Source organism: Hakea prostrata, chromosome 3, assembly GCF_041222555.1.
Source record: "Hakea prostrata isolate BN-2017 chromosome 3, UWA_Hpros_2, whole genome shotgun sequence".
NCBI lineage: Eukaryota > Viridiplantae > Streptophyta > Magnoliopsida > Proteales > Proteaceae > Hakea > Hakea prostrata.
In genome coordinates, this window is record NC_142602.1 from 72,571,300 (window position 1) to 72,599,115 (window position 27,816).

The 27,816-nt window shown below is 37.4% G+C and overlaps 1 protein-coding gene across 7 annotated transcripts; it reads right to left on the bottom strand.

Moving 5' to 3' along the window:
* Nucleotides 1-350: 350 nt before the first annotated feature.
* LOC149022997 (uncharacterized) lies at nucleotides 351-5,322 on the bottom strand. Of its 7 annotated transcripts, none has more exons than XR_016172504.1 (5): nucleotides 5,129-5,322; nucleotides 4,939-4,983; nucleotides 4,627-4,729; nucleotides 2,261-4,537; nucleotides 351-1,841 (listed from the first exon to the last, which is right to left on the bottom strand). XR_016172504.1 is itself a non-coding variant. In XM_089150879.1 (4 exons), the coding sequence occupies exons 2-4, from the start codon at nucleotides 4,943-4,945 to the stop codon at nucleotides 4,435-4,437; spliced, it is 213 nt and encodes a 70-aa protein (XP_089007005.1). In that variant the 5' UTR covers nucleotides 4,946-4,983; nucleotides 5,129-5,322; the 3' UTR covers nucleotides 352-4,434. The 7 variants fall into 7 exon arrangements, 1 of the variants encoding a protein (XP_089007005.1); XR_016172503.1 differs by having other exon boundaries at nucleotides 2,157-4,537; XR_016172502.1 differs by having other exon boundaries at nucleotides 351-1,817; nucleotides 1,946-4,537.
* Nucleotides 5,323-27,816: the final 22,494 nt, after the last annotated feature.

The following is a 27,816-nucleotide window of genomic DNA, read 5'->3' on the forward strand; positions in this document are numbered from 1 at the left end:
CAAATTAATTATTTTAATAAGTTTTGACCCCCAAAAATTCTTGATTGCAATTAGTGAAAGGGAATATATATTTTTATATATTTGGTCAATGAAGAAGCATGCAAAGAGTTGAAATTTCTCTAGTAAATTATTATTATTATTATTATTATTGTTTTTTACAAAATTTGTAACACACAGTCAACTCATACTTTTTTTTTTTGTGAACATAAAATTATAATCAATATTATGATTATACTTTGTATTTAAATAAGACTAACTCAAAACCAACTTCCTTATTCTTCTAGAGTGAGAAATTCAGAAGTTCAAATGACAAATCAAAGGTGTAAGAAATATGAAACAAAATTATTGTGGTTTGAACTTTTCTTCCACTTATTATTCTTCTTTGGTTTTCTCGTCCTTCATCCAACCCTAAATTGATTACATCCGGAACTAACTTATAATTTATAATATTAGATCTTCATATCCTCTATGTTAGTACATTAGTATTATTTTCATATATTGTATAGATATCATATTCGATAAATATGAAATTATGATCTCATTTTGGGATCATCAGTTCATTTACTTAACATGGTATCATCACCGAAGGTTCACTCCTGAGGTTTCTTCATCCATTGCAAATCCATATTTTCTTGCCTAGTAGTATCAATATATGAAAATAATACTAATGTATTATACTCTAACACTACAGGCTCTACTTACTTCGTGCCTCCTCGGCTCCACGTATCTTCACCGACACCTCTTAGGCTCTCTCATGGTTTTGCTACCTCTTTTCTCTCTCGTATGGTTTTACCCATCCCTTACTTGATCGGTTGAAATTTTAATCTCGACTGTTGAATCTCAATGGTTGAGGTCGAACTGATGATCCAAAATGTATGACTTGACAGTCATGGGCTGAAGCAATGTCCTTCAGAGATGCATATGGAAAAGGCTCTCAGGCTTTTCAATATCACTGATGATTAAGAAAGTTGTAGGCTGAAAATTTGCCCAACCGATTCCCATAAATTAAGTGTGAAAGAATTCAAGTTAATAAAAATGAAGGGTTGAAAACCCAGATGTTCTGCCAATGTATTCTCATGGCCATCCTGCAACATTCACCCCTTAATAAATTGAGTTTTCTTTATCAGTAGCTAGGGAGGCATAGATTTCCGAAACCCATATTCTTCATTTCATCTCCCACTCAAACAAAAGTAGAAACTTGCAGAGGAGAAGTTTGGCTCTTAACACTTTGATTTAGAACCTCAGTTTCTGCTTTCGGTTTTTGGTTCTCACAAATATCAAGATTCCAGGTTCCATATCAAAAGAGAGTAAGACAGCAAGCAAAAAAAATACCCCAGGTAGAAAGGCTGATTGAATTAGGATACGAGACATTTTATCATGAAACCAGCATCCAACAATAACAATAAACAGTTAGAAGTTAAATGTTAGATGACAATCTGATTTTGCAAAGCTTGTCTTCAACAGTTAATGATATGAATGGTGACGGATAATGTTTCTACCTGTACCTTTCGTTCTCATATAGTCACCATCTCATAGTTGGGCGTAAACCCTGCACTGTCATTGATGTAAACTCACCACCCCAAATAATCAAACACTGTTGCCCTCGCTTTATGCTCTGGCAATGAAGGTAGAGGTACTTTGTGTTCTTTGGTTGCTAGTATCCACAACCCTCCCTAAGAATGAACAATGCTGAATTTCTTGATAAATCAAACACAATCAAAGCAACAACCACACACACTTAACAGACTTCCTTTGCTCTTCCCTGCTTGATTTTCTCGCATATCGTGTTTTGTACTAATAAACCTATGCCTATCTACCTAAAGAATAATAAACCAAGTGTCCTGCAAAAGCAGGAGAGAGGAGCACAAACAATACATTAGCAACAATTCAGCAACAACCGTTAAAGGTACTTCATCAGGCCATAGGGTCAGAATTTCAACATAACCTTTACTTCAAGGTTCACCAGCTTCAGGCGGTGCGGTAACTAATGACAGGAGCATCATGATGATGCGTTTGAGCTTCATCATAGTTCAAACAAGGAATATTTCATTGTGCCAGTACCGATCTCCAGTGAAGAACCGCCTGGCATTCCCCCCAAAACCACAACCCCAACCCATTAAGAAAAAACTCAAGAATAAAATGAGGAAGAAGAGCACCATGTATGAAGTCTAACCACTAGCAGGTTGTGCTAGACAAAGCCATATTGTAATCAGAGAAACATAGGTAGCAACGCTGAGGAAATAACACAGACAACTTGTACCAGATTGAATATGACCTATCAGCAGCTTTTAAGGCATATGGATTACTGAGCATCAATGCCGTCCTGAAAATTAAAGAGCAGCGATTAGGAGTTCTGACAATAGTTTTGCATGGTCGAGCCAAATACAGTACTGCACTTTGGGTTTCAAATGCCCCAAAGTACAAAAAACCGATTCCCCTGTTCAAGACTTGAATGACAATTTCAAATGCAAAATCAGTTCAAATAAAATTCCAAGAAATGTACAAGTGACTTTGTACTAAATGGCTCCTCTTGCCCTCCAGTATCCCAATCAGTCAGGTGGGAGATTCCACTGTTGCACATGGCCACAAAATTTAGACCACAAATAATCAAATAACTATTCCTCCAACTACCATTTCAAGCAGATCATTATCCCTGATCGTTCTTGACTTCTTCATTGTGGAGAACATAACTCAAGACACTGAAAACGGGTGAAGGATGACGAGAACTTCAGTCCTCACAACACCAATTCCCTTATCTTGCTTCATCTGAATCCCATCAATCACTCCATCACTTGGGTTCTAAACTACCTAGATTTGGCTCTCTTCCTAATCATCATATGAGGTCAAACAAAACAATTGCCTAAGTTACTAGGTTGTAGTGAGGAGTTAAACAAAGTCCACATTTAGCAAGCTTTTAAGACATGTGGATCAATGGAAATGCAAATTTCCTGAAAAACAAATAGAACAAAAAAACGAGTTCTGATAATATTTTGTCTGCTTCAACCAAAAAACAGCACCTTGGGCACAATAAAACCTGTAAGTTACAAATTTATTCACCCTTAGCCCCCCCCCCCTCTTAATGACTTGATTAAGGGCATGCAAGACTAATTCCTGGAAGAGTAAATGGAAGTTCTACCAGTAGCACATTCACCTCTTTGGTACCTCATTGGCCAACTTGGAATCTTATTTCTCACCTATTGGCCAAAAATTTTAAACTCTGAAATACTCTGATTACTAATCATTCATTAACTAAACAAACCCCCCACCAAAAAAAAAAAAAAAAAAAACCCAACTCTCTCCAATGATTTCTATTATCCTTCATGATTTTCTCTTTTTCCACATTAACAATATCTTTTGCGGCATGTTTAAGACATTGAGAGACTAAAAAGATGCCTAGAACTCCAGTCCTCATGCTGCCAATCCCTCTTCTTGCATCATCTAAAATGCATCAATTATTCTCTCAGTGTCCCAACATATTTCTTCCCATTTGAGAACGGAATCACTTAGCTGAACTAGCAAAATAGAAGTCCACCTCAATTATCTACATTAACTTAACTTCCTAATCATCAGTAAGAGATCAAAACAGGTAACAATTTCCAAAATTCCTAGGGGTGGTCATGAAGATGTTGGGAGTCCACATTTGCTATATATAATTAGTAGCTGCAAGCCTGCAACAACAGATATCAAATGGCCAACGTATACAAATGATGAAATGTTAATCTACAACTAGGGTTCACTGGCTGCAACAAGGAGATCAGGCACCACGACTAGTTTCACATTATTGATAATTCTCAGCTGTTTGAAATGCACCATCCATCCAAAATATCAGGGGACCAAGAATAAATACACAAACAGTCTTAAAACTGACGTTGAAGGTTTCATTCAAAGTCAGTCCAAAAATTATCTCAGACGTGAAAGATCCAGTTAAGTTGATGATTTTTCCTTCCAGAGCTACTGGAGATAAGATCTACAAGTATGGTTCCGGGAATTGGAATCAGATCAGCCAATTTGGAAATTGGGATTTCAGCAGACTCAACTTGGAATTTGAGGTTGGTAACTGTTTCCACCCAATTTCTTCCTAATTCGGATTGAGATCAGTAGAGACCAATTATCAGTCAAATACTTAATATTTTCAGAAAATTTTGCCTAAAGTTAAACAAGAGAAAACAGAAGCAGCAGTTGCTAGAATGACAGCAGTTAAGATTTAGACCACATATAAATTAAAATACAGAACCCAGAAAGTTACAGGAGACGCATATGACCTATTTCATGGACGAAACCAATGGGTACATAGACATCACAAGATAGAAACATAAAAAAACAAGAATCTGCATACCCATGTACATGATATAACACTATGATTTCACTACTAAAGAGAGAACCCAAATCCAATCTATCTATCTTAACATCCCATCAACCCCTACTCAACTGCTGTTATTTCTTGGTGTTTCTGTTATTACTTTTACCTCCCGCATCCCCTCCTGATGCAGCTTGTGCGGCTTTCCTCGCTGCCTTCTCTTGAAGAGCTTTTGCATCCCTGCACACAAAAAATTTGAATCAAACATCAAAACGACAACTCCCAAGAAAAGATCTTGACGACGAAAAATAAAAAAGGCAGATAATGACCTTTCTCGGCGTTGTTCAGGGGTTAATCCGTCGTCCTTGCCTTTCGCCTTTGAGCCGTTCCTGGCCATAGCTCTCTCGCGATCACGCTCTCTCTGGTTTCCGCGTAAGTTCTAATTAAGGCCAAACAAAATCCAACCAAAGACCCGAATTTTTTCGAGTATTTCACTGAAACTACAGAGCATCACTAACACCCAGAAATCCTTGGCATGAATTATGAGATTTATATATTCAACAACAGAGACTGAACCCAAAATCAGTGTCAATAGATGAAAAAAAGGAAAAAAAGAAAAGAAAAATAGTTCCAGAGGATATGAGACATCCTTTAAGAGCACAAAGAAGATCTGCCACAAACCAACCCTGCAAATCAGTGTTAATAAATGTTAGAAACAATAACGCAAAAAGATAACGGGTCAAAAGGGCTTTGATTATCATTTTCTCAACTGCAACTAGCTGAAAATTGAGAGAGAAACGAAGGAAACACAGTAAGAATAATACAACAGACCTTATTGGTAGCAGAAGAGAGAAAATATTAGATGGATCTACTGCTATCTCTCAGAGATGAATTCCTATGTTGAGCAGCTGAACAGAGTCGGAGAGGCAGAAAAGAGGAGCTGAAGTTCACGAAAACAGTGCAGAATGGTGAAGACGAGAGAAGAACAAAATAGACTTCGGAAGCGTCTGGAAGCTTTGTTAAACGGTGCGTTCCCACTTTTTCCACCTTAAATTATGGCGGACAACATTTTAACAGCTGGACTATTCTTATTGGGTATCACACAAACGGATTTGTAGCCGACGGGGCAATCTGAGCCATTGCTTCTGGACCCACACATCATACAACGATTTTAATCCAACGTCTCTGTTAATTCAGGTTTTTTTTTTGTTTAAACTTTCCTTCCTTCTCCTTCTCCCTCTCCTTCTTCTCTTTTCATATATATATATATATATATATATATATTTCAATTGGTAGCTTAGGAGTCTTTGGCATGATTTTTATTTTTAATTTTTATCTAAATAAATAGAAATGATAGTCTTTAGTACAATTTATACAGCTTGTTTTTATTTAAAAAGAATAAGAAAAAATCAGAAGTAAAGAATAAGTCTCAATTTTTAATTTTTCTTTATGAAAGTCACTTTCATTTGTTTTTTGTGCTGCTTAAAATGCATGTGACTCTAATGGTTTTAAGTGGGGTTAAAACTGTAATTTACGTTGTTTTACAAAATTTGTTTATTTTTCTCTTCGTTACCGTGTGAGGAGCCGAAGTTCTTCGTCTCTTCCACTCTTTCTCCAAATATTAGGTTTTGCATCTTGTTACTTTTTTTATTTTTCGTTTGTTTCTTTCTAAAATTAGAACAACAAAAAGGAGAAAGAAAAAGAAGAAAAAAATGAAAAGAAAAACGAAAAAACGAATTTATAAAGACCTAGAAAGGGAATAAGATGTTGTCATTGTAAGATGAACTCTTTCCATCGGGGGGGGGGGGGGGGGAAGGAAAAAGGGGGGGGGGGGGGGGGGGGGGGGGGGGGGAAGGGGGGGGGGGGGGGGGGGGGGGAGGAAAGGGGGAGGAGGGGGAAAAAAAAGAAAAAGGGGGAGGTGGGGGGGGGGGGGGGGGGGGGGGGGGGGGGGGGGGGGGGGGGGGGGGGTGGGGGGGGCCCCCCCAAACCCGATGCTGGGTAAGGAGAAGATCAAAAGAGCCCACACAATAAATCTTGAATTCCATTGATGTTTCTCTTCTACAAGCACTATGTTTGGGCTCTCTTCTTTATCACTCTTACCGCTTCATATGTCAGTTTTCAAAGTTTTGTCTTCAGGTAACCGTTATTTTCTGCTTCTTCAGCTGGAATCCAATGGGAGAAACAGGTAAGAACCTCTGCACAGATGTACCTATCTGGTGGCATGTCTGTATTAGTCACTAGTGCCACCGAATTTCGTTGGTAACCACGTTTCTCTTGCACTCAAATGCTGTGGCAATGGTGTTATGGATCTTGATAATTTTAAACAATTATTATGATCCACCAGATGATTGTGGAAAGATATTCTTGACTAGTTCCAATAATTTTAAATGTTAATAAAGCAACACAACAGAATTTACATCTGACACCTTAATGAATTCACTAGTTCATTTGGCCGTTCCATTTGAAGTTTACATGGGAGAAAGTGGGATAGGGACACTTACTCATGCTTGCACATTCTCTCCATTTGAGGTTATTGGGTGATGAGAGAAATGCAACTGTTTTGGAGGAATTCAAAATACAAAAGCATTGATGGTGAGCTTGTAGATGTTGTGGGCGATTCGTGGGTCTTGAAACCTAGCCCTACATCAGCCTCATGGCATTCGGTTAATGGGATCAATGAAGGTTGCTTTCTTAGAAATTCAATCTCCACACACTTGGTGGCATATAAGGGAAGCTGAGAACATGTATGAAGACAAGTTCAATAGAGAGAATAGATTGCTGGGTGTTTGTGGGCTAACAAGAGGGATCATGCACTCTGGTTTGCTCCACCTGAGTGGAAGGAATGCAGGCTGGGAATATAAATTCTATTATTGTTGCCCATTACTAAGCTTTTGTTTAATGATGTTGGGTTTGTAAGAGAGCTAGTAAAATCCACTATGCCGGCTTTGTGGAAGGAAGGGGTTCGGAGAAGGATGAAAAGGGTTTGTGCATGCAATGAAAGGCATGTATGTCCGGTACAGAGCTCTAGGGAAGATAAGAAGCTTGAATAAGATTGATGATGAAAACTCACTGTCCAATTTGCTGTGGTGGGTACATAACATAGGCGACTCGGAAGGGGAGGAACATGTGAAAAGAGGAGGAAAGTACAGCTGGTTTGGACATTACAGTCATCGAAGCAACCCATTTTCTTCTTCTGTTTACTGTACATGGTATTTGAATCAATAAACTCGTTTTTCTTACTTTCTTTTAGCGTACATTCAGGTATTTGAATCTGCAAACCAAAGGCAATTTATCAAAGTTGATCTATTTTAGAACGCGAAAGCAAGCCTCTTGTTTGTGCCCCCAGGTGAAAACCAGCTTCTAGGTAGTTTAGGGGAAGAAGCATGCTTTAAAGGAGGATAGCATGGTTTTTTTGCTATAATTTCATCCTTATTATTTTTTTCTTTTCAAATAAAACATCTACTTGATCTTCCCTTAAAAAGATTAAATAACTTTGTAAGGCAGTACGGAAAGTTAATCATAACTTTCTAAGGCAATATAACAAATTGATGTTTAGAAAGTTATGATTAACCATAGGCTGGTACCATGTGTTAAAAAAAATACTGTATTTCAACTTTACTATTATATCAATACAATAAAAAAAGAAAAGAAAAAAGATTATGAAGAAACCTGCTTTAGTGTCTTTTAGCGATTGAAATAGAGAGAACCATAGAATAGGAGATTGAATTTATGATAATTGATGCTTATACTTCTTAGAAGATTGGGAACAAGTAACTTGGGGGTTTGGAATGTCGAACACCATATATATATATATATCATATATATATCATACTACTCCTCTTTTTCTGTAAATCTTTCACTTGATTATTGTATCCTTTGTTTTTATTTAAATGTCATATTTTTTGTATTAATTTTGTTGTTACTTTATTTTTTACTCATAAATTATTGGTACCATTTTCAGATTTTTTGTTTAAATGCGTAAAATTAAATTAAATTAAATCGAGAAAATTTTTCCTAGAAAAGAGAGTAAAAGATATATATTTATTTTTCAATCTCAACTAATATTCCTTATAAATCACTAATAAAATCCTCAAATAAAATAGGGAAGAGATTTTTTTTTCTAAAAAAGGAAAGTGTATATATCGTACTATTATATAAAATACGAACTCATCTTTGATGGCAAATATTTTTCTTGACTATTTTTTTCTTTATTTTTATTCAAATGACATGTCTTTTTTTACTAATTTTCTTATTGTTCTTTTTTTTTTTATCATAAATTTTTGGTATCCTTTGTATTATTTTTTCTTAAATTTATAAACTATAAAATCAAATCAATCAAAAAGGAGAAATTTCCTTCAGTTAAAACTGAAAACCACACAAGAACATGGTGATTAGAGAGTTAAAGATGGGCAGGAGGGGGTAGATACAAAGGCATCTTAGTGAAGGAGGTATTCAAATGGTGGAGAGCTTTTTGGTGCAAGCAGAGCATAAGGATGCTTTTTTAAAATTTTATGTGACCCAACTTACTATGTTAATTAGTTTCCTCATTGTCTCTGGTGTTAGGATCATAGATCATTTGATCTATATAGTTCTTGAGTCATTTGACTATGCAACTGACCTTTTTTTTTTTTTTTTTCTTTCGTTTTGGATGAAGAAGTGGGATTTAGTTTTGATCAACCAAAGTAGGTACATGATTTATGCTTTTTAGGATTGATGATCATCCAAAGTATTCACCATCTAAGGAGGAATATGATCATAACTAAAATTGTTGCTATTGTTTTGGAAAATGTATATCTGGGATCTATAGGCCTTTATATGTTACAAGTAAGTATATTCTGGCAGTCAGTAGCTTTAGAGAATATAGTTTTTCCTATAAGTGCAGTTAGGTTAGGTTGTTGGATTGCCTTAATTGATGAATATCGTTCAACTCAAGAAAAAGGCAGTATAAGTAGTAGCTTAGCAGCTAAGTAGGGAACAAAATGGAAGGAAAAAAGACTTTCTATGTATTCATCTATAATCATAATGAAGTATGGTACAAAATTCTCTAAAGGGATTGCTTATTTTACAAGCTGTCAGAGAGCAGTGCTTCTAACCCCATGAATTATTCAAGTTCTGCCACATACAATACAAGTAAAAGAAAAAACTGAAGTAAGTAGAGAATGTTTTCTTTGCTGCTCCCCACTCTCTTCTCTCGTGTTGAAACTCACTTGACAAATAGTTTCTTGCATCGCTTGCTTGGCTTGGTTCATAGACTAGCTACTGCTTTAGCTTCACCACAACCATTGGTGTAAAATCATGGGTACAAGGATTTGAAGTCCTGATGACACAGAGGTGCCACACCTAAGTATTTGATTCTTGCTGGGTACCTCTTCATGGGTACTAGAATTTAAACCCCATTCCACCTTGAGGTAATAAACCATTAAAAAGTTACTTGGGAAGGAACTGAAGGCCATTTTTGGGAATGACAAGACCATTGCTTAGGTCCCTGATAGGCATTACTGGCTCCATTTATCTAAGGACGTGGAGCATGTAATGGAGAGGAGCAGAGTGTATCGATTGGCAAAAGGAGGCAAACAAAATACAGGACTGTATTCTCCATTGTTAGTACCAATAGCCACATACAGATATAAACATAAAATTCATCTTAGGCATTTTCTACACAAGAAAGGTATGTTTCTATTGTTGTGGGTCTTGACAGATTCACAAAAATGGCCCATTTCATTCCTTGTTGAATACAATGCTTCCCACACTGCAAAGTCTTCAAAGAGATTGTAAAGTCCTTGAGCTATTCTTGAAATACCCTATGGTAGGGAATCAATAAAAAGTTATTGTTTTCTAAGCACATTCCAACCCCAAATACATGGGCAAACTAAAGTAGTAAACAAAAGCTTGGTCAGATATCATGAGTAGCCAGACCCTCTATACTTGACAATTGACACAGTAGAGTTGGTTAACATAGCTTTGTGAACAGGACTAATGGCAGTAGTTCACTTGAAGCTCCCAGTGATCTTGTTCCTCCCCCAGAGAATGCTAAAGTCAATACAGATGTAAATGAGTCCAACCTAAAGATTGCTTCAACAACGAAGTCTACGAGGTTAAGGCGGACAAACATAACAAATATGTTAAATTCATGCCTACAGACATGGTAATGCTGAGAGTTAAGCCTAGAAAGACACCAGCCATCAATTAAGTTTTTGAATATCCACCTCTCAACATCCAGCACAACACCTGGAACTTCCTTGCAGAAATCAATCCAACTCTCTGACCAATGCATTACATCCTCCTGTAAGATGTATTTCAAACTATCATCCTCTTCATTGATGTTGTAGGCGAAGTCTTTTGCGTGAAATTGATCCAACTCAGAACACAACTCCTCTGAGTTCTTTGTTCTTAGGAGCGCCTCTTGTTTATGGACATGTTTTGTCTTGACCTCCTCGACAAGCCATCGGGAAGCAAGACCTAGAGGGATTTTGGCAGGCTGGCATATCTTATCTTTTGATAAGTGCCTATTGTACAAACAAGGTATTGAAGTTTGGGCTGTTCACGTGATCCCATGAACAATAACGTGAACAATGTTATGTCATTATTCCTTGTTTTTTTTTTTTCTTCCAGATATGCTACTCTTTCTAATGTAAGAATCTTGCTACACAAGTTTTGGTAGTTTTTAGCTGGGAACTACCGGTCTCCGAAACGAGATATGCAAGATATTGACCAAAATAATTTATAGGAAATAATTTAAATTTACCACATATTTGCATCAAGTTAGGATATAGCATCAAATTTAACAAAATTATTGACCAATAGCCCCGGGGGAAATTTTTTGAGGTGCCCCGGTCGGTGCGCCCGCGACCGTTCCTTGGTTTAAAAGCATAGTTTCTATTTTTTTATTAATTACTAATTTCAGAACTTTCCTTTTTAATTACTTTCTATTTTGGATAGATTTTAGGAGTTAGTTTTATTAGAAACTTATATCTATAAGTTGTACTCTTTATTTCTTTTTTTAGAGGGAAAGATGACTTGCTTCTCAAGTTGTAATCTAGACTATTGATATCTATAAATAAGAGGATTGTGATTCTAGGAGTGTTAAGCTAGAATCACATGCTTGTGTGATTCCTATCAATTCTTTTTCTTTCTTCTTCTTTTTCTTCTTCTTAGTTCTTTTGTTCTTGCACTATTTTGGTTAATTAAAGTTTGTTTTCTAACACAAGGTACATTAGATGCATAGGTATTGTGCATTAAACACTTAGCACACGTACAATTGAGTAATGATAACTTCTTATCCGAATACGGTCTCGCCGATGAGTGGTGGCCTAAAGATGCATCGAGTGATGTGTGAGAAAAATCATTGTCGCCAAATGGTTGGGCTAGTATCCTTTTTTTGAGGAGTGTCGAGAGATTAGCTTGGAGCCAAGAGGCTAGTTCAAAATTTGAAGTCCAAGGAAAGCTAAGGGCCAATCTAAAGACTGGTTTTTTTAGGAGAGCCAAGCGGCTGGACAAAGGACTATGTCGAACCCGGTTGACCCTAGTTCATATGGTTTGCATTGGTTTGGAAGTCTCAAAAATGGTTTGATATTACTCAAGCCCCCTAGTCTTTGGATTTGCACTTTGTGTGTTAGGTTTGAAGATTGATTTCTCCAAATACTTGCAATCTAAACCGTCATTCGGGAGCCCAAAGGGCTGAGCATTCCTTGATGTGACTCATTCAGTGGACCGACAGTTTGGTGGTTGAAAGAATGTGTGCGCTATTCAAGGCGCTTCCCGCAATGACACTTCCGTATGCCATTATAAAAACATGGTTCAGTTTGTGAAATGTTTCTCCTTGGTGGCTGTTGATTAGGAGTGATTTGGATCTTCCAATCAAAGTTTGCTTGGCCATATAAAGCATTCACCTGCCTTCCTCTTTTTACAACAACTATTGTTTTGAAGCTTGTGGGAAGTTCTTGGCAAGTTACTGAAGGTCTCCTTATATGATCACCTCGAGTTACGCTTTTGACCAATATGTCGTCAACGTAGACTTCCATGTTTTGACCAATTTGTTTGCAAATTTTTGTTAACTCCCATATGGTATGTAGCTCTAGCTTTCTTTGGACTGAATGGCATGACTCTATAGTAATAACTTTCTTTGTTGGTCATGAACGCCATGTGGACTTTGTCCTAATTAAGGCTTCATCAAGACTGATTGTATCTAGAGTAGGCATCCATGAAGCTCAAGACTTCAAGCTCGGCCGTGGCATCTATCAATAGATCAATCTAGGGAAGAGGATAACAATCTTTTGGACTTGCCTTGTTAAGATATGTATAATCCATCCACATCCTCCACTTTCTGTTGGCTTTCTTTACCATGACCACATTGGCTAACCAAGTGGGACATTCAATGGGCTGAATGGAATTAGATTTCTGTAGTTTCTCAACCTTTGCTTGGATAGCCTGGTGCTTCTCAACTTAGAAATTCCTTCTTTTTTGGACTACGGGCTTGGCACCCTTGTTGATCTAGAGGCTGTGCTTGGAAACTTGTCGATCATTTCTGGCCATGTCCTCCACCAACCATACTAAAACATCAGAGTTTTGTTTGAGGAATGCCGCAAGCTTGTGCTTGAATTCATTACTTTGTTCGGAACCGATCATGGTTCCTCGATAAGGGTTGTCTTCATTTAGGGGAACTCGTTGCAATTCCTCTACAGGTTCCCCTCTTTGTACTTGATCCTCCTCTCGATCATCTCGAACTTTCTACAGCCAATGTTAGTCCTCCATACGGAGCAGATGGCTACTTTTTGATGAAGTTGAGATAGCAATTTCAAGACTGTCTTTGATCAGTTTTACAAATTCTAAACCCTTCATTGGTTGGAAATTTCATCATCATGTGCTAGGGTGATACTATGGTCCCTAGTGCACTCAAAGTTGGTCTCCCCAAATTAGCATTATAGGGTTGTAGTCTTCCAGCTAAGGCAACAAAGAAGAATGTTAGACTTATTTTGTCTCTAACCTATCTGTTTGTTTCTTTAACCTATCAAAGATAGAATGGGGGTTCCTTGTTTGTTGAACTCCCCTTTGTTCTTGTTTGGTCTTTGCAGAGTCAGTGGGGAGAAAAGTTACTCCAACTCTCTAGGCCATGCCTTGCTAATTGACAGGGGAGGGGGCCACTGTCTTTGAAAGAGATGCAGTAGGGCCTCTTGGAGGCATGATTTGAGTCCATTGGATCACCATCATTTGGAAGGTGGTCATCATCTCCATCATCTTATTTTCCAGGGCCTGAGCTTGAACAAAATTGTAAGTGGGGGTTGAGGCCGTTCTCTGCAAGGGAAGTCCTCTATTCAAAACAATTGCTTGTTCTGGGACTTTCACTTCGCGTGGTGGTGGCAAGGGAGGGGCCTCCTTAAAAGTACCCTCATTTTGAGTATTTTGTTTTTTTTTTGTTCTTTTTTCCACCAAGTCATTCGCGTCCTTGAGACTTAGAACCATTATTGTCTGAATTTTCCCTTGCCATCGTTACTCAGGGATAAAAAGCACAAGAAATAATCAAAAGATATTTCTTTCCCACAGACGGCGCCAAATGTTGCTAATTTGTCAACTCCAATTCAACCATGAAGTGTCTTGAACCTGAGATTTGTAGATCAAAGGAAACTCATGAAAGTAGGCCACCTTTGTGGACGGGAAGCCGCCTCCGATGGTAAAATTAGATGCTAGATAACATAATTCCTTGTAGAGAGGAATTAAAGCCCGAAGAGGTGATGTACTACTCTTGGGTAGGTACCAGAGTTTATGCTGGATTAATTGGCTTTTCTTGTCTTAGTGTAGCTCAATTTGGCTTAGTTTTCTCTCTTACTAGAAGAGGGTATAAATGACTGTTCTTATACTAGAAGAAGACTCCATGGAGAAGATGGATGGCCATTGGATGGCTTGATTCGATTCACAAGGAAAAAATCAAGGCAAAGGTTTGGCTTGCTTGTGCTCGAAGGGACACGATTTGGGCAGTCTTTACGAAGTTTACAGGGATGCCTGCCAAAAGTTGTCATCAGATGGGATGTATTTTGTTTTGACCTCCTCGAAATCTAAATTTGAGGAGAGCTAAGGGGCCAATCCAAAGACTGATTTTCAAGGAGAGCCAAATGGCTTGACAAAGGACTATGCTGAACCTAATTGACCTTGATTCATATGGTCTGCATCGGTTTGGAAGTCTAAAAAATGGTTTGATATAACAACAATAAAAACCTAGATTCTTCTTCTCGCTAAAGTACATGGAAATTTATTGAACTGGTTAGGTTAAAATGATCGAAAACCAATCCTTAAGGTTGTGTGGAAATGCACAAAAATAAAAGCAATTGTAAACTTAACTATAAGAAAATGATTTAGGTCAAGAAGTTATAAATGCATGTCTCCAATTGAAAAAGAAAAGAAGAATTAATATGCTAGGTTTGAATGAGCAGAAAATCAGATACAAGTGATATTGATCAAACCTGTCACAAAATAGGATATTTGGAAATGCTCTTTAATGGTTTCAACGAGTTGTGTACGATCAACAACTCCATGTCTATCTTCCGCAAGCTCAAACTCTATATTCGTAGCTTTAGCATTTCACAGTGACTGAAAAAACTACGTTGCGATTCCAAGTAGCTCAAAGCCATACTGAAGAAGAAGAAGAAGAAGAAGAAGAAGAGGGTTGGGTTGGGTTGGGTTGGGTTTGAGTTGTTAAGCCGCTCAGGTTAGCAAGCTCACATGGTTCTTCTTCACATAAATGTGTTTAAAGTGCACATGTTTAAAATGAGCGGTTGCGATTAATCACACTCATAGGGTAAATGTAGACCCTGCACTGCATGGGTGCTGTGCATTAATTATGCAGCACCGAAGCAAAATCATTTTCCATTAGAACAATAGTTGGTTAGAGGAAATGACAAATATTCCTGTAGTTACATTATTCTATATCTTTTTATAATATAAAATGACAAAAGGAGGAAGAAAAAGGAACTCATGGGCGAAGAAAAATGATGAAATTTAAGATTTAATTTTACCTCGGGCAACACTGTAAAGTCACAATAGAATAGGAAAATTTAGAAATTATGAAGTTATCTAACTATGATTTAACAAAATTTACTAATGGAGTATCCTATTGCAAAAATTTGAAAGATATTTTTGTAAGGATATTGCCAATTGGACATAATTTTGAGGTGTCCATGTTTTTCGTCAATTATCTTGATGTGTCCCTCAAAATTTACCATAATATTTTTCTTTGATGTAGTAAGGTTAATGGGCCTCAATAAGGGACATGGCTGCTTGCATTTCAACCTTATGGAACTGTCATGCATTGCATGCATGAAATATGGTTATAACTATTATACCCAACACATTCATTGTGACCTTCTCATCTTTCATAGCCTATAATGGGATTTCCTCAAAGAGTTTAATATAAGTTTCTTATTGTCTAGAAAGAACCTTGCCATTTTCTTTCTCAATATGTATTGTTATGTTATAACGAGGGTACAACAATTTGGCAGCTTTCCACTCCTTGGCTCAGAGATTGTTACCCCATTGCCTTGGCTTTTCCTCAATGAATAAGTTTCCAACTAAAAGATATGAAAAAGAATTGCCATTGAAGTTTTCAATTTCAAAGACTGAGATATTGGAGAAAACTAATTTGGCAAGTGCATGATTATCACACACTCATAACACAATTATTTCTCTTATTTTATGAAAATATGTTAAACGTAGAAATATCAAAGCAAAGGTGCTAAGTGCATAGTTAATGCACTCTTCGTGAGTTCAAGGGAAGGTGGTTAAGGTGGTAAATGAAATTCGAACTTTGGTGGCGGAGGTAGGTCATGTTCGGTTCTACCATGTTGGATGTGAAGCCAATAGAGCTATTGATTGGATGTCAAAAATACAACTGTATTCGTGTTTGTCTTTGGTTTTCTTTGCAACATCCCCTCGTGTTCTTAGGGAGATCATTCAGACAAATTTAAGCCCCAATAGGTTTTTCTTTTGTGTGTCTTGGGCTTTTAGCATTGTCTTTGTACCGGAAAAAATATAATATATCAAAGTATTGGAACAAACAAAGGAGTGAAACTGTTTTTTCTCAAAAAAAAATAAAATAAAAATGTTATTGGAACAAATAAAGGAGAGAAATTAGGGGGACACATTCTATCCCTTCAAACATCAAGATCACCTGTGATAAAGTAAAAAAATAAGAAGAAAAATTGAAATATTTTGACTTGCCATGTTTGAAAACTTTCCAAAACTTCGCATTTGCATTTGTACAACTTTTTTTTCTTTCTTCTTCTTCTTCTTCTTCTTCTTTTTTTTTTTTTTTTTTTTTTTTTGATTCGCCAACAAATCATTATATTATATGTGTTGTATCTTAGCACAACAACTCGCGTCATTAATCTACCTTATTTGTTTCCTACAAAAAAGTAGTTAGTTGATTGATAGTCAAAAGATCAATTACGTTAGCTAGCTAATTGATGGATTCTAGATCCTTCTATTTGATTCTAAATATTTTCTTTGTACATTTCATTTTAGGTGGACATTAGTTGTATATCTTCTATATATACCTCTTAAGGTATTGCAATACAACATGCCACTTTACAATCCGATATGCATGTTTAACATGGTATCATCGTAGTGTAGTGTTTTTGATAATTCTTTCACCATGGTTACATTATTGAAGCTTTCGCAGCCCCTGCTAGATCACCTGTAGCTTCTTCATGTGAAAGTGACCAGCAACTACTTTCATTACTTCCTTGTGATACTCATCCTTTAACAAATCTTACAAGTAACCCCGATGTGTTTCAATATTATTTCTGCCACTACTTGGATATTGGACTTGGGTGCAAGAGATCACATCTTATTTGATCTCTCTCTTTTTTCTACTTATTCAAAACCCAACCCCTCATTTTTATTGATGGATCACAAGCCCATGTTGCTCACGTTGGTATTGTTTGCGTACTACTTCATTTACTTATTCCTAATGTTTTCGATGTCCCTTATTTTAAGTATAACCTTGTCTCAATTAGTAAGCTAACAATTGCCACCAATTATTCTATTACATTTACTTAAGCTTATTCTGAATTTCAGGAGAAACAATCGATGAAGATTATTGTGACGGTTAAATATTTTGGTGGCGGTCGTTATTACTTGGACAGTTGGACTTACCTTCCTTCCATCTTTTTCTGCCTCTGTTGCCTATGATAGACATTTTGACCTTTTGTATTGGCGATTAGGCCACCCTAATCTCAGTTTAACCTCTTCTTTCAAGCATTTGGATTCAAGTATTTTATTATCAAATAAATGCATTTGTACTGCGAGTCCTTTGGCAAAGTATGCAAGACTAACATTTCCTACTAGCTCCATTTCTACTTCATCTTGTTTTGAATTGTTGCATCTTGATGTTTGTGGACTACATCGCTTAACATCTATGTCTTATGCATGTTATGTTTAATAGTTGTTGATGATTACTCAAAAAGTACTTGAATATATTTAATGGTTTCAACAACGGAGGTGAATCATTTCATTCTTCAATTCTTTGCTATGGTTCAAACTCAATTTAATACTCATATCAAATGCCTTCATTCCAATAATGGAACATAATTTTTTAATGCACCCACCAATCAATTTTTGGCCTCGTGGTGTTCTCCACCAATCTAGTTGCAATGCTACCCCCCCCCCCCAACAAAATGGGGTTGTAAAATGCAAACACCAACATTATTAAACATGGCATGAGCTGTATGTTTCCATCTCATTTGCCATCAGAATTTTGGGGGGATTGTGTTCTCACTGCTTGTTACATCATAAATCGTCTTCCTACCCCTATGCTCCATGGAAAGACACCTTATGAGGTACTTTTTAACAAGATCCCAACTTTTTTTCATGTGTGTGTTTGGTTGTTTTTGCTTTGCTAAGAACATGACTTACATAAATTTGATAAAAGGGCCTCTCTTGAAAATTTTATTAGTTATCCTTATGGGTAAAGATGTTATCGCATCTTTGATATTTTGTCCAAAAGGAAAAATAGTTAGTTGTGATGTTATTTTTCATGAAAATATTTTTCCTCATTCTTTTCTATCATCCACATCTCCTGTTGGTTCCCTTTTGTTACCCTTACCCATCTTAGACGCTACATTGAAATCGGCAATATTGTCGACACTCGACCAATGGCACCTACTCACCCCATACTTCTTCCTTCCCCATCATCCATTGTTCCCATTGATTGTCCACAACAATCATGACGACTTCCAAGGTATTTATAGGATTATGATTGTGCCTTACCCTCATCCTAATCATCTTCATCCGATCATGGTTCAGGTACATCCGGCCACTTGGTTAATTTTTTAAATTATTTCCATTTTCCCCCACCCCATGTTGCTTTTCTAATCTCACCTTCAAATGTTATTGAACCTACGGCATTTGCTGAAGCATTGAAAAGCTAAGAATGATGTGATGCCATGCAATCTAAAATTGTAGTCCTATCCGATAACAACATTTGGTCACTTGTTCCCTTACCACCTGGCAAAAAGCCCATTGACTTTAAATGGGTTTATCGCATTAAATAGAACTCAAATGGTTCCATTGAGCATTATAAAGCTCGTTTGATGGTTAAAGAATATAATCAAATTGAAGGTGTAGATTATAATGACACATTAGCCCCTATGGAAAAACTTTGTAACTGTATGTGTCATTCTTGCTTTTGCTGATGCATGTGGTTGGCCTTTACACCAATCAATGTTCACAATATGTTCCTCCAAGGAGATCTTGATGAGGAGGTTTACATGGTTCCCCCACCATGTTAGTCAAATGGCCAGGGGAAAACCTAGTATGTCCCCTATATAAGTCTTTATATGGGCTCAAACGGGCCTCTAGACAATCGTTTGCTGAGTTCTCCACCGCATTACATGAATTTGGACTCTCTCACTCCCTCACAAACTATTCTTTGTTCACACTGAGACATCGAGAGGATATTGTACATGTTCTCTTATATGTGGATGACATTGTCATCACTAGTTCTAGCAATACTTAGATAAAATCTGTCCAACACATGCTTCACCATGTTTTCACGTTAAGAATCTTGGGACACTCAAGTATTTTTTGGGTAGGGACTTTATCTTTGTCAATGGAAATATGCCATTCAAAGTATTTTTTTGGGTAAACTATAATATTTACTATACGAGACCCCTTACATGTTCTACTAGCGTCGTACGTTCAGAGTCCCCATCTTCTACCAAAAAAAAGAAAGAAAAAAAGAGTCCCCATCTAGCTGGGCCACTACATTATATCCCCTAGGTGCTACAAACAAAGGCTGAGTTAATAGTTGATATTATTAAGACACAACCTCAATAGTAGAAAATGGTTGAATGATTTCATATGAGAGAACCTCAAATATATAGACAACATACATCCCATGCTGGTAGGTAATTATGAACAATAAAGAAAAGATATAAAAGATGGAAATACAATACAAGGAAATGTTTGTATGGAAATATAATACATGGAAATGTTTGTATAGCAAATATAATACATGGAAATGTTTGTATGGAAATACAATGTATGGAAAGAATCCGAATTGAAGGAATGATGAATGGAAGGAATTCAAATGGAAAGAATTCAAATGAGAAGAGAAAATAATATGGAAATAATTCAAATGAGAGGAGGGAATAATATGGAAAGAATTCAAATGAGAAACAATTAGGAAAAGGATGAAAAATCATCCTTAGCATGCCTAATACTCCCCCTCAAGTTGGAGAGTGAATGTCAAGAACTCTCAACTTGCCTCTATGATTGAGAAACAAATCTTTTCCAAGGGCCTTGGTGAAAATGTCAGCAATTTGGGCAATACTAGTGGTGGAGGTCGGTTGGATAAGACCATGGCGAACCTGATCACGAACCACATGACAATCAATCTCGATGTGCTGGTGCACCGTGAAAGACTGGATTCATAAAAATATATAAAGCAGCTTGAATGTCACAAAATAAATGTATTGGTTGAGGGACCATGACACCAAGATCTTGGAGCAATGTAACTAACCACATGAGTTTACAAGTGGTGACGGCCATGCACGATATTCAGCCTCAACAGATGAGCGGGACATAGGTGCTTGTTTTTTAGATTTCCAAGATAAAGGGTTGGAACCAAGAAACACACAATATCCAATCGTAGATCGTCGAGTCATAGGGCAACTTGCCCAATCTGAATCACAATAAGCATGGAGTGATAACTCACTATCAGCAGATAAAAGAATCCCTATGAGGCTCATGTGTGAATTGACTAAGAACATTCACAGTGTGAACAATATCTGGACGAGTAATTGTGAGATAAATAAGTCGGTCCAATAACCGAAGGTATGGTGTTGGATTAGCTAAGGGCTCACCATCGGAAGCAGTTAACTTGAGGTGTTGTTCCATTGGAAATTGAGTCGGATTAGCACCTGTGAAACCAACATCAGTTAAGATGTCCAATGTGTATTTTCGTTGGTTAATGAAAATACCTTTCTTGAAACGGGCCACCTCAAGACCAAGGAAATATTTAAGCGATCCAAGATCTTAAATCCGGAAATGTTGCTGACGAAGTGATTTTACGTTGGAAATCACAGATGTGTCAGACCTAGCAATTAAAATATCATCAACATAAAGCAAGCACAAAGGTAGATGAAGACTCTATAAGTAGAGAAAATAGAGAGTAATCTGCCTTAGATTGCGTATATTCAGGATCAATAAGGGCACCAAAAAGCTTGGAAAACCAATTACGGGATGTTTGCTTAAGCCCATATAGGGATTTGTGCAAGTGACAAACCAATTCTCCCCCTTTCGATGATAACTAGGCGGAAGAGTCATATATACCTCTTCATCAAGACCGTCATGGAGAAAGGCGTAGTTGACGTCCAATTGATGCAAGGACCATCCTTTGATAGCAGCAATGGCAAGAAGTGTTCAGACAGTAACCAACTTGGCAACTGGGCAAATGTCTCATGGAAATCAATCCCTTCAATTTGAGTATAACCTTTTGCCACCAAACGTGCTTTATAGCGTTCAATTGACCCATCTGAATGCCGTTTGATTTTGTAAACCCATTTGCAACCTATGGGTTTCTTGTGTGGGGGCAAAGGTACAAGAGACCAAGTCTTGTTAAGGTCAAGAGCTGCAATTTCACTATCCATTGCCTCCTTCCAATCAGGTGAGACAATAGCCTTGGCAAAACTTGTAGGTTCAATTGTAGCATTGAGGGCCTTGAGATACCTGAAATGGGGTGAGGATAATCTATGATAGGACAAAAAACAATCAGCAGGAGTGAGAGTACCTGTGCAAGAAGGAGAAACTTGGGCATCCATGGCATAACAATGATAATCTTTAAGATGGGGGTGGTGGTCGATGAACCCGAGATGGACGGGAGATGGTGGTGGATGGAAAGTTGGGTGAAGAAGATTCATCCACATGTTGGGAAGAGGGTGTGGTTGATAACGGTAGATCCGACAAGATGGGTAAACTGTCAATATCTGAAGTAGCAATGGGTAAAACATGCAATGATGAAGATGACAATTTTGAAAAAGGAAAAGAATCTTCAACAAATGTGACATCATGACTAATGAAAACCTTATGTGTTTGTAAATCATAAATCTTATAACCTTTTTGTGCATATGGATACCCAATAAAAACACTTGGAGATGCTCGGGGATCGAATTTATGATGAATGGATGAATGATTATGACTATAACAAAGGCATTCAAAAGTTCGAAGATGGGAATATGAAGTGGTGACTTACCATGTAGCAGCGGGGTGGGTAAATGATTAATTAGGTAAGCGGCTGTCAAAACACAATGACCCCAAAACTTATGAGGTAGACTGGCTTGAAAAGATAGAGCACGAGCCACATTAAGAAGGTGCCGGTGTTTGCGTTCAATAATCCCATTTTGTTGGGGTGTATTAACACAACAATGTTGGTGAACAATACCATGGGTTGAAAAAAATTCAATTGAATGGGAATTAAAAAACTCACGACCATTATCAGTTTGGAGTTGTTTAATTTGGTATCCAAATTGGGTTTGGATCATAGCAAAAAATTCCCTTAAACGGGACCAAACATCAGATTTATGATTTAACAAAAACACCCAAGTGCATCGTGAAAAATCATCCACAATAGTTAAAAAATATTTTGCACCACAAATTGAGGGAACGAAGTAAGGTCCCCATATGTCACAATGTATCAATTCAAAACAAGAAGTGGTAGAAATTGTACTAGATGGAAAAGGAAGTCGAGTTTGCTTAGCCAAAGGACAAATAGAGCAAACACAATTTTTATGAAAAGAAATAGTCGGATCCAAATGTGCAAGATAACTGGAAATTTTTAAAGATGGATGGCCCAAACAAGAATGCCAAAGATCATTTGTGGGAAAAACAACAGCAGCAACAAAATGATCCAACTCCAAATAATAAAGTCCATTATTCGCCTTACCTAGCCCAATCCTCTCCTTCGTACGTAGGTCTTGTATCACACAATGATCATGGTAAAAAGTTAGGAAACAATGAAGTTGTTGGGTAAGTTGGGTAATAGATAACAAATTAAAACCAAATGAAGGAACATGTAAGACATTTGTGAGAGGTAAAGTGGGTATGGGGCTGCAATTCCCAATATGTGTAACGGGAGCAAAACCTCCATTGGGAAGACGAATGGATTGGGTGTGGGGAACAAGACTATCCAAATGAAATAAAGATAAATCTGAAACCATATGAAGACTGGCGACAGAATCAATAACCCATAGAGAAGATACTTTACCTACAACATTTGCCAAGGGTGTAATGTTACCAGTTTCCAATAGAGATAGGAGTTTATGGTACTGATCTGTGGTGAAAGATGGTGTAACAATAGAAGGGACCATAGTTGCAGCAAGAGAGTGAACCGTTGGAGATGGCGGTGCGGTGGACTTCGTAGCACGTTTGGGAGGATACCCATGTTTTTTAAAACAACGGGATTCCAAATGACCATCCAAACCACAAAAGTCACAATGATAGTGTTTCTTGGTACCATTTTTGGAACTATATCGATGAGATGTGGCAGCCAAGGCAGAGTGCGTGAGAGCGGGAGCAATAGCCTCATGAATTGTGCGATGACGCTCCTCTTGAAGTAAGAGAGAATAAGCACGATTCACTGTCGGCAAAGGGTCCATCAAAAGTAATTGGCTACGAAGTGAGCCGTAGGAATCATTAAGTCCCATAAAAAATTCAAGAAGCTGACCTCTATGAATAAGATCAGAATGCTTCTTTAGAAGACCACATGTGTAAGGTGGTAGATCATTATATGAAGAAAGCTCATCCCAGAGCCCTTTGAGAACCGTATAATAAGAAGCCAATGAAGATGTGCCTTGTTGATGGGTGGAAATGGCACGACGAATTTAAAAAATGCGAGGTGCATTTTGTTGAGAATAATGAGCCTCAAAGTCGTCCCAAACCTCATGAGCAGTAGAGGCATAAAGGACACTATGAGCAATATCAGGAACAAGAGTATTGACAAGCCAGGAAAGAACCATACTGTTACAGCGGATCCATTGAGAAAGCAAAAATGAATCAGAAACAGGTTTTGAAAGAGAGCCGTCAGTAAATTGAAGTTTGTTTTTCGCTTCAAGAGCCATATGCATAGCACGTCGCCAAGTCGGATAGTTATCACCCTTTAATGGTTGGGTGACCAAAATGGCACCCGGATTGTCCGAGTGATGAAGGAAAAATGGAGAAGAGGAACCAAATCAACAAACTTAGTATTGGTAGCCATTGAAGAGGAGGAAGAAGAAGACGTGGTGAATAAAGATGTAGAATCGTGTTTAGGCTGATACCATATTAAGACACAACCTCAATAGTAGAAAATGGTTGAATGATTTCATATGAGAGAGCCTCAAATATATAGACAACATACATCCCATGCTGGTAGGTAATTATGAACAATAAAGGAAAGATATAAAAGATGGAAATACAATACAAGGAAATGTTTGTATGGAAATATAATACATGGAAATGTTTGTATAGCAAATATAATTAATGGAAATGTTTGTATGGAAATACAATGTATGGAAAGAATTCGAATTGAAGGAATGAGATGGTATGGAAAGAATTTGAATTGAAGGAATGAGATGGTATGGAAAGAATTCGAATTGAAGGAATGATGAATGGAAGGAATTCAAATGAGAAGAGCAAATAATATGGAAATAATTCAAACGAGAGGAGGGAATAATATGGAAAGAATTCAAATGAGAAACAATTAGGGAAAGGATGAAAAATCATCCTTAGCACGCCTAATAGATATTGTCAAGGATCTCTTGGGACAGGAAGGGCTGTAGTTAAGCTATTCCAATTAGTGATGAAAGAATTATAAGGCAGTCAATCATCAAAAACACCACAGTCAAGATCTTCAGTTAAGGCATCCACAGCTGCTGCAAGATCAGATGTACCCCTCCTTTTGCCTGCTTTACACAAGACAATATTTCCCTTGACTACTACACAAAAAAGAGAATGATAATAGAAGACCTGCAAGCCCCAAAGAAGATGTAGTATCCTTTGGCCAATTAATGTCTCTAAGTTCACTAGTAGTTTGAGATTGATATACTCTAGCATTCAAACATGAGAACATTCTATATTGAATGATTTTTGCTAGAAGACAACTTGTTATGAATCTTCCAAATATAATTGTGATCGTTATTAACCTCATGCCCTAATTCTATATGGACCGAAACATACAAGGGTTTAAACAAATTGAGACAGAGAGATGATTACGGAGTTCGGCAATATTGCCTACGTCTCCGGGATTCAAGTTTGAATCCAACTGCACTAAATCAAGGATGTTTACAAAGAAGGAGAAGAAGGGAAGGGTTCGTGATAACACCTGGTACAGGTGACAATAAGCCCCAATAATACCATCGAGTGTTCGTCTTCTTCCGCTGATCAAAAGCCCTAAACAATCTTCATCAAGATCCTTTGGAAATCAAAGTTGCAGATGCTCGAAGATGGCTGCCATGGAATCCTTCAAGAGAGCTCCAAGAACCCGTAGAACAGAACCTCAAAATGTGAAAAACGAATTGCATAATAGCCCATGAACCAACCCAAGCCTCATCAAATACGAAGGCTATGAACCGTATGAACCCAACCGGTTCAGTACATGACTTAAAAGAGACAATTACCAGATTACCCCCCAACAATCTCCCCCTTAATCTGTATATCCAAAATGACTATAGTGAGCTGGATTACAACCATCATCATCCAAGTGTACCTGCACACACAAACAAAAAAACCACAGTACAAAGCAAATAATAAATATGCAAAATACCTAGACATATACTAACTATGCAACACTAAGGACTCCATGCAGATACACCATGCAACAAACTGCACCAGGTAGAGAAACCCTAATCATAACTCATAATTCATAACTCACTCATATAACTATGAAGAGCACACATGCACACACCAGGCATATATCTCATAACTGAAACAAACAGAGAAAGAGTTATAAAAAATTTGGGCAGCATCTCCCCTAAAATTGCAACAAATGCAAAACCTGATAAACAAACAAAACAACAACAAGACACACCACAATCTAAAAACAAGTAATATACAACTCAAAACTACATAACATATGTACTAAGAGACAACATCACCAATTCCCAACAAATCAAAACAATGTAGAAATTTAGAAAGAGCAATGACTTAGTACCACAATCTGCAGGGTTAACCACTCTCCTAACTCTATCCCTTGCCAATTGGTAACTACTCAGATCAGGAACCTCTTCCACCTCTCCAGTGGAAGTCTCAGGAAAGGGCAATGGTCCACTCTCAATATCAGAAACTACAATCTCAGACTCTTAATCACTAGAGCTAGGTTGAAGGGAAGTCAAGGGTTCCTCAGGTATACTAGAATCAAGAGTCTGAGCAGGACTTAAGGAAACATCAACCTGCCCTAAATCAAATTGAGTGAAGTCAGTCATTCTTTGATCAAGTGGATTCAAATTGGTATTGTCAATGGAAAGACAAGGGAACACACTCTCCCAAAAGAGAACATCCCTACTAATAAAGGTCTTGACAGCACAGTCATATCCCATAGCTTATAGCCTTTCACCCCCTCAGGATACCCTAGAAAGATGCTCTTTTAACTCTTGGGTTCTAATTTACCAATGCTCTGGTGAGCAAAGGATTCACATCCAAATACCCTAAGGTAGCCAAGACTAGGGGGTTTCCCCCACCACATTTCCTCAGGGGTTTTATACCCTAAAGTAACAGAGGGACTCCTATTGATTAGGTGAACAACTGTTGTAATAGCTTCACCCTAGAAACCCTTGGGTACCCCTGAACTGATGAGCATACATCTAGTCTTGTTCAATATTGTCCTATTCATTCTTTCAGCAATGCCATTTTGCTGAGGGGTATATTTAACAGTCCTATGCCTTTGAATCCCTTTGTCATTACAAAATCCATTAAACATTTCATTAACAAATTCTAATCCATTGTCAGTCCTTTATGTTTTAACTTTCTTTTCACTCCAGTTTTCTACCAAAGCAACCCAATACTTGAACTTTTCAAAGGTTTCATCCTTGGTCTTCAATAAGAAGATCCACACTTTCCTAGAGTAGTCATCAACAAGAGATAAGAAATAAGAGTTTCTACCATAAGACAAGACTGAGGCAGGTCCCCACAAATCAGCATGTACATATTCTAATATAGCCCTAGATAAGTGAGACCCAGCTCCAAAGCTTAACTTGTGCTGCTTACCTAGGACACATGACTCACAAAACTCTAAGTTTTCAATTACATCCTTGCCAAACAGGCCTTGTTTACTTAGAGCTTGCATCCCTTTATTGCTTATGTGTCCTAGCCTAGCATGCCACACACTAGTGATAGTTGACTCACTTGACAAACAACAAATATTGGAGATATCATTTAGGAATGTACTACCCTCAAAACATACAAACCAGACTGAGAAATGCCCTTTAAACATACATGAGATCCCTTAGATACAGAAAGAATACCCCCAAAGATACATGTTACAAACTCAGCACTATCAAGACTACTAATTGAAATCAAGTTTCTCTTCAAGTCAGGTGTGTATCTAACATCATGTAAAGTGAAAATAGATTTATTGTGATTCATCAATTCAACAGAACCAATACCAACTACATCACATAAATCATCATTTCCCATCATAACTTTGGCATTATTTAACTCAGACAAATGTGTAAACCAGTGCATGTGAGGACACATGTGATAAGTACATCCGGAATCTAAAATCCATCCTTCTTGCCTACTAACCTCAGAGATGGTAAGCACCTCACTAATGTCTTCATAGACATTGGCTTGACCATTCTTGGGTCCCGGCATATCAGAATGGGAAGTCTCCAATTCCTTCATTTTCCTTTTATATGCAAAGCAATTTTTCTTAAAATGTCCTACTTTCTTACAATAAAAGCATCTCTTGAGATTTGCATCAGACTTGTTGTTCCCATTATTATTCTTATTGTTATTTTCATGATTTTCAAATACTTTTCCCTTCCCTTTGGGTCTCCTTT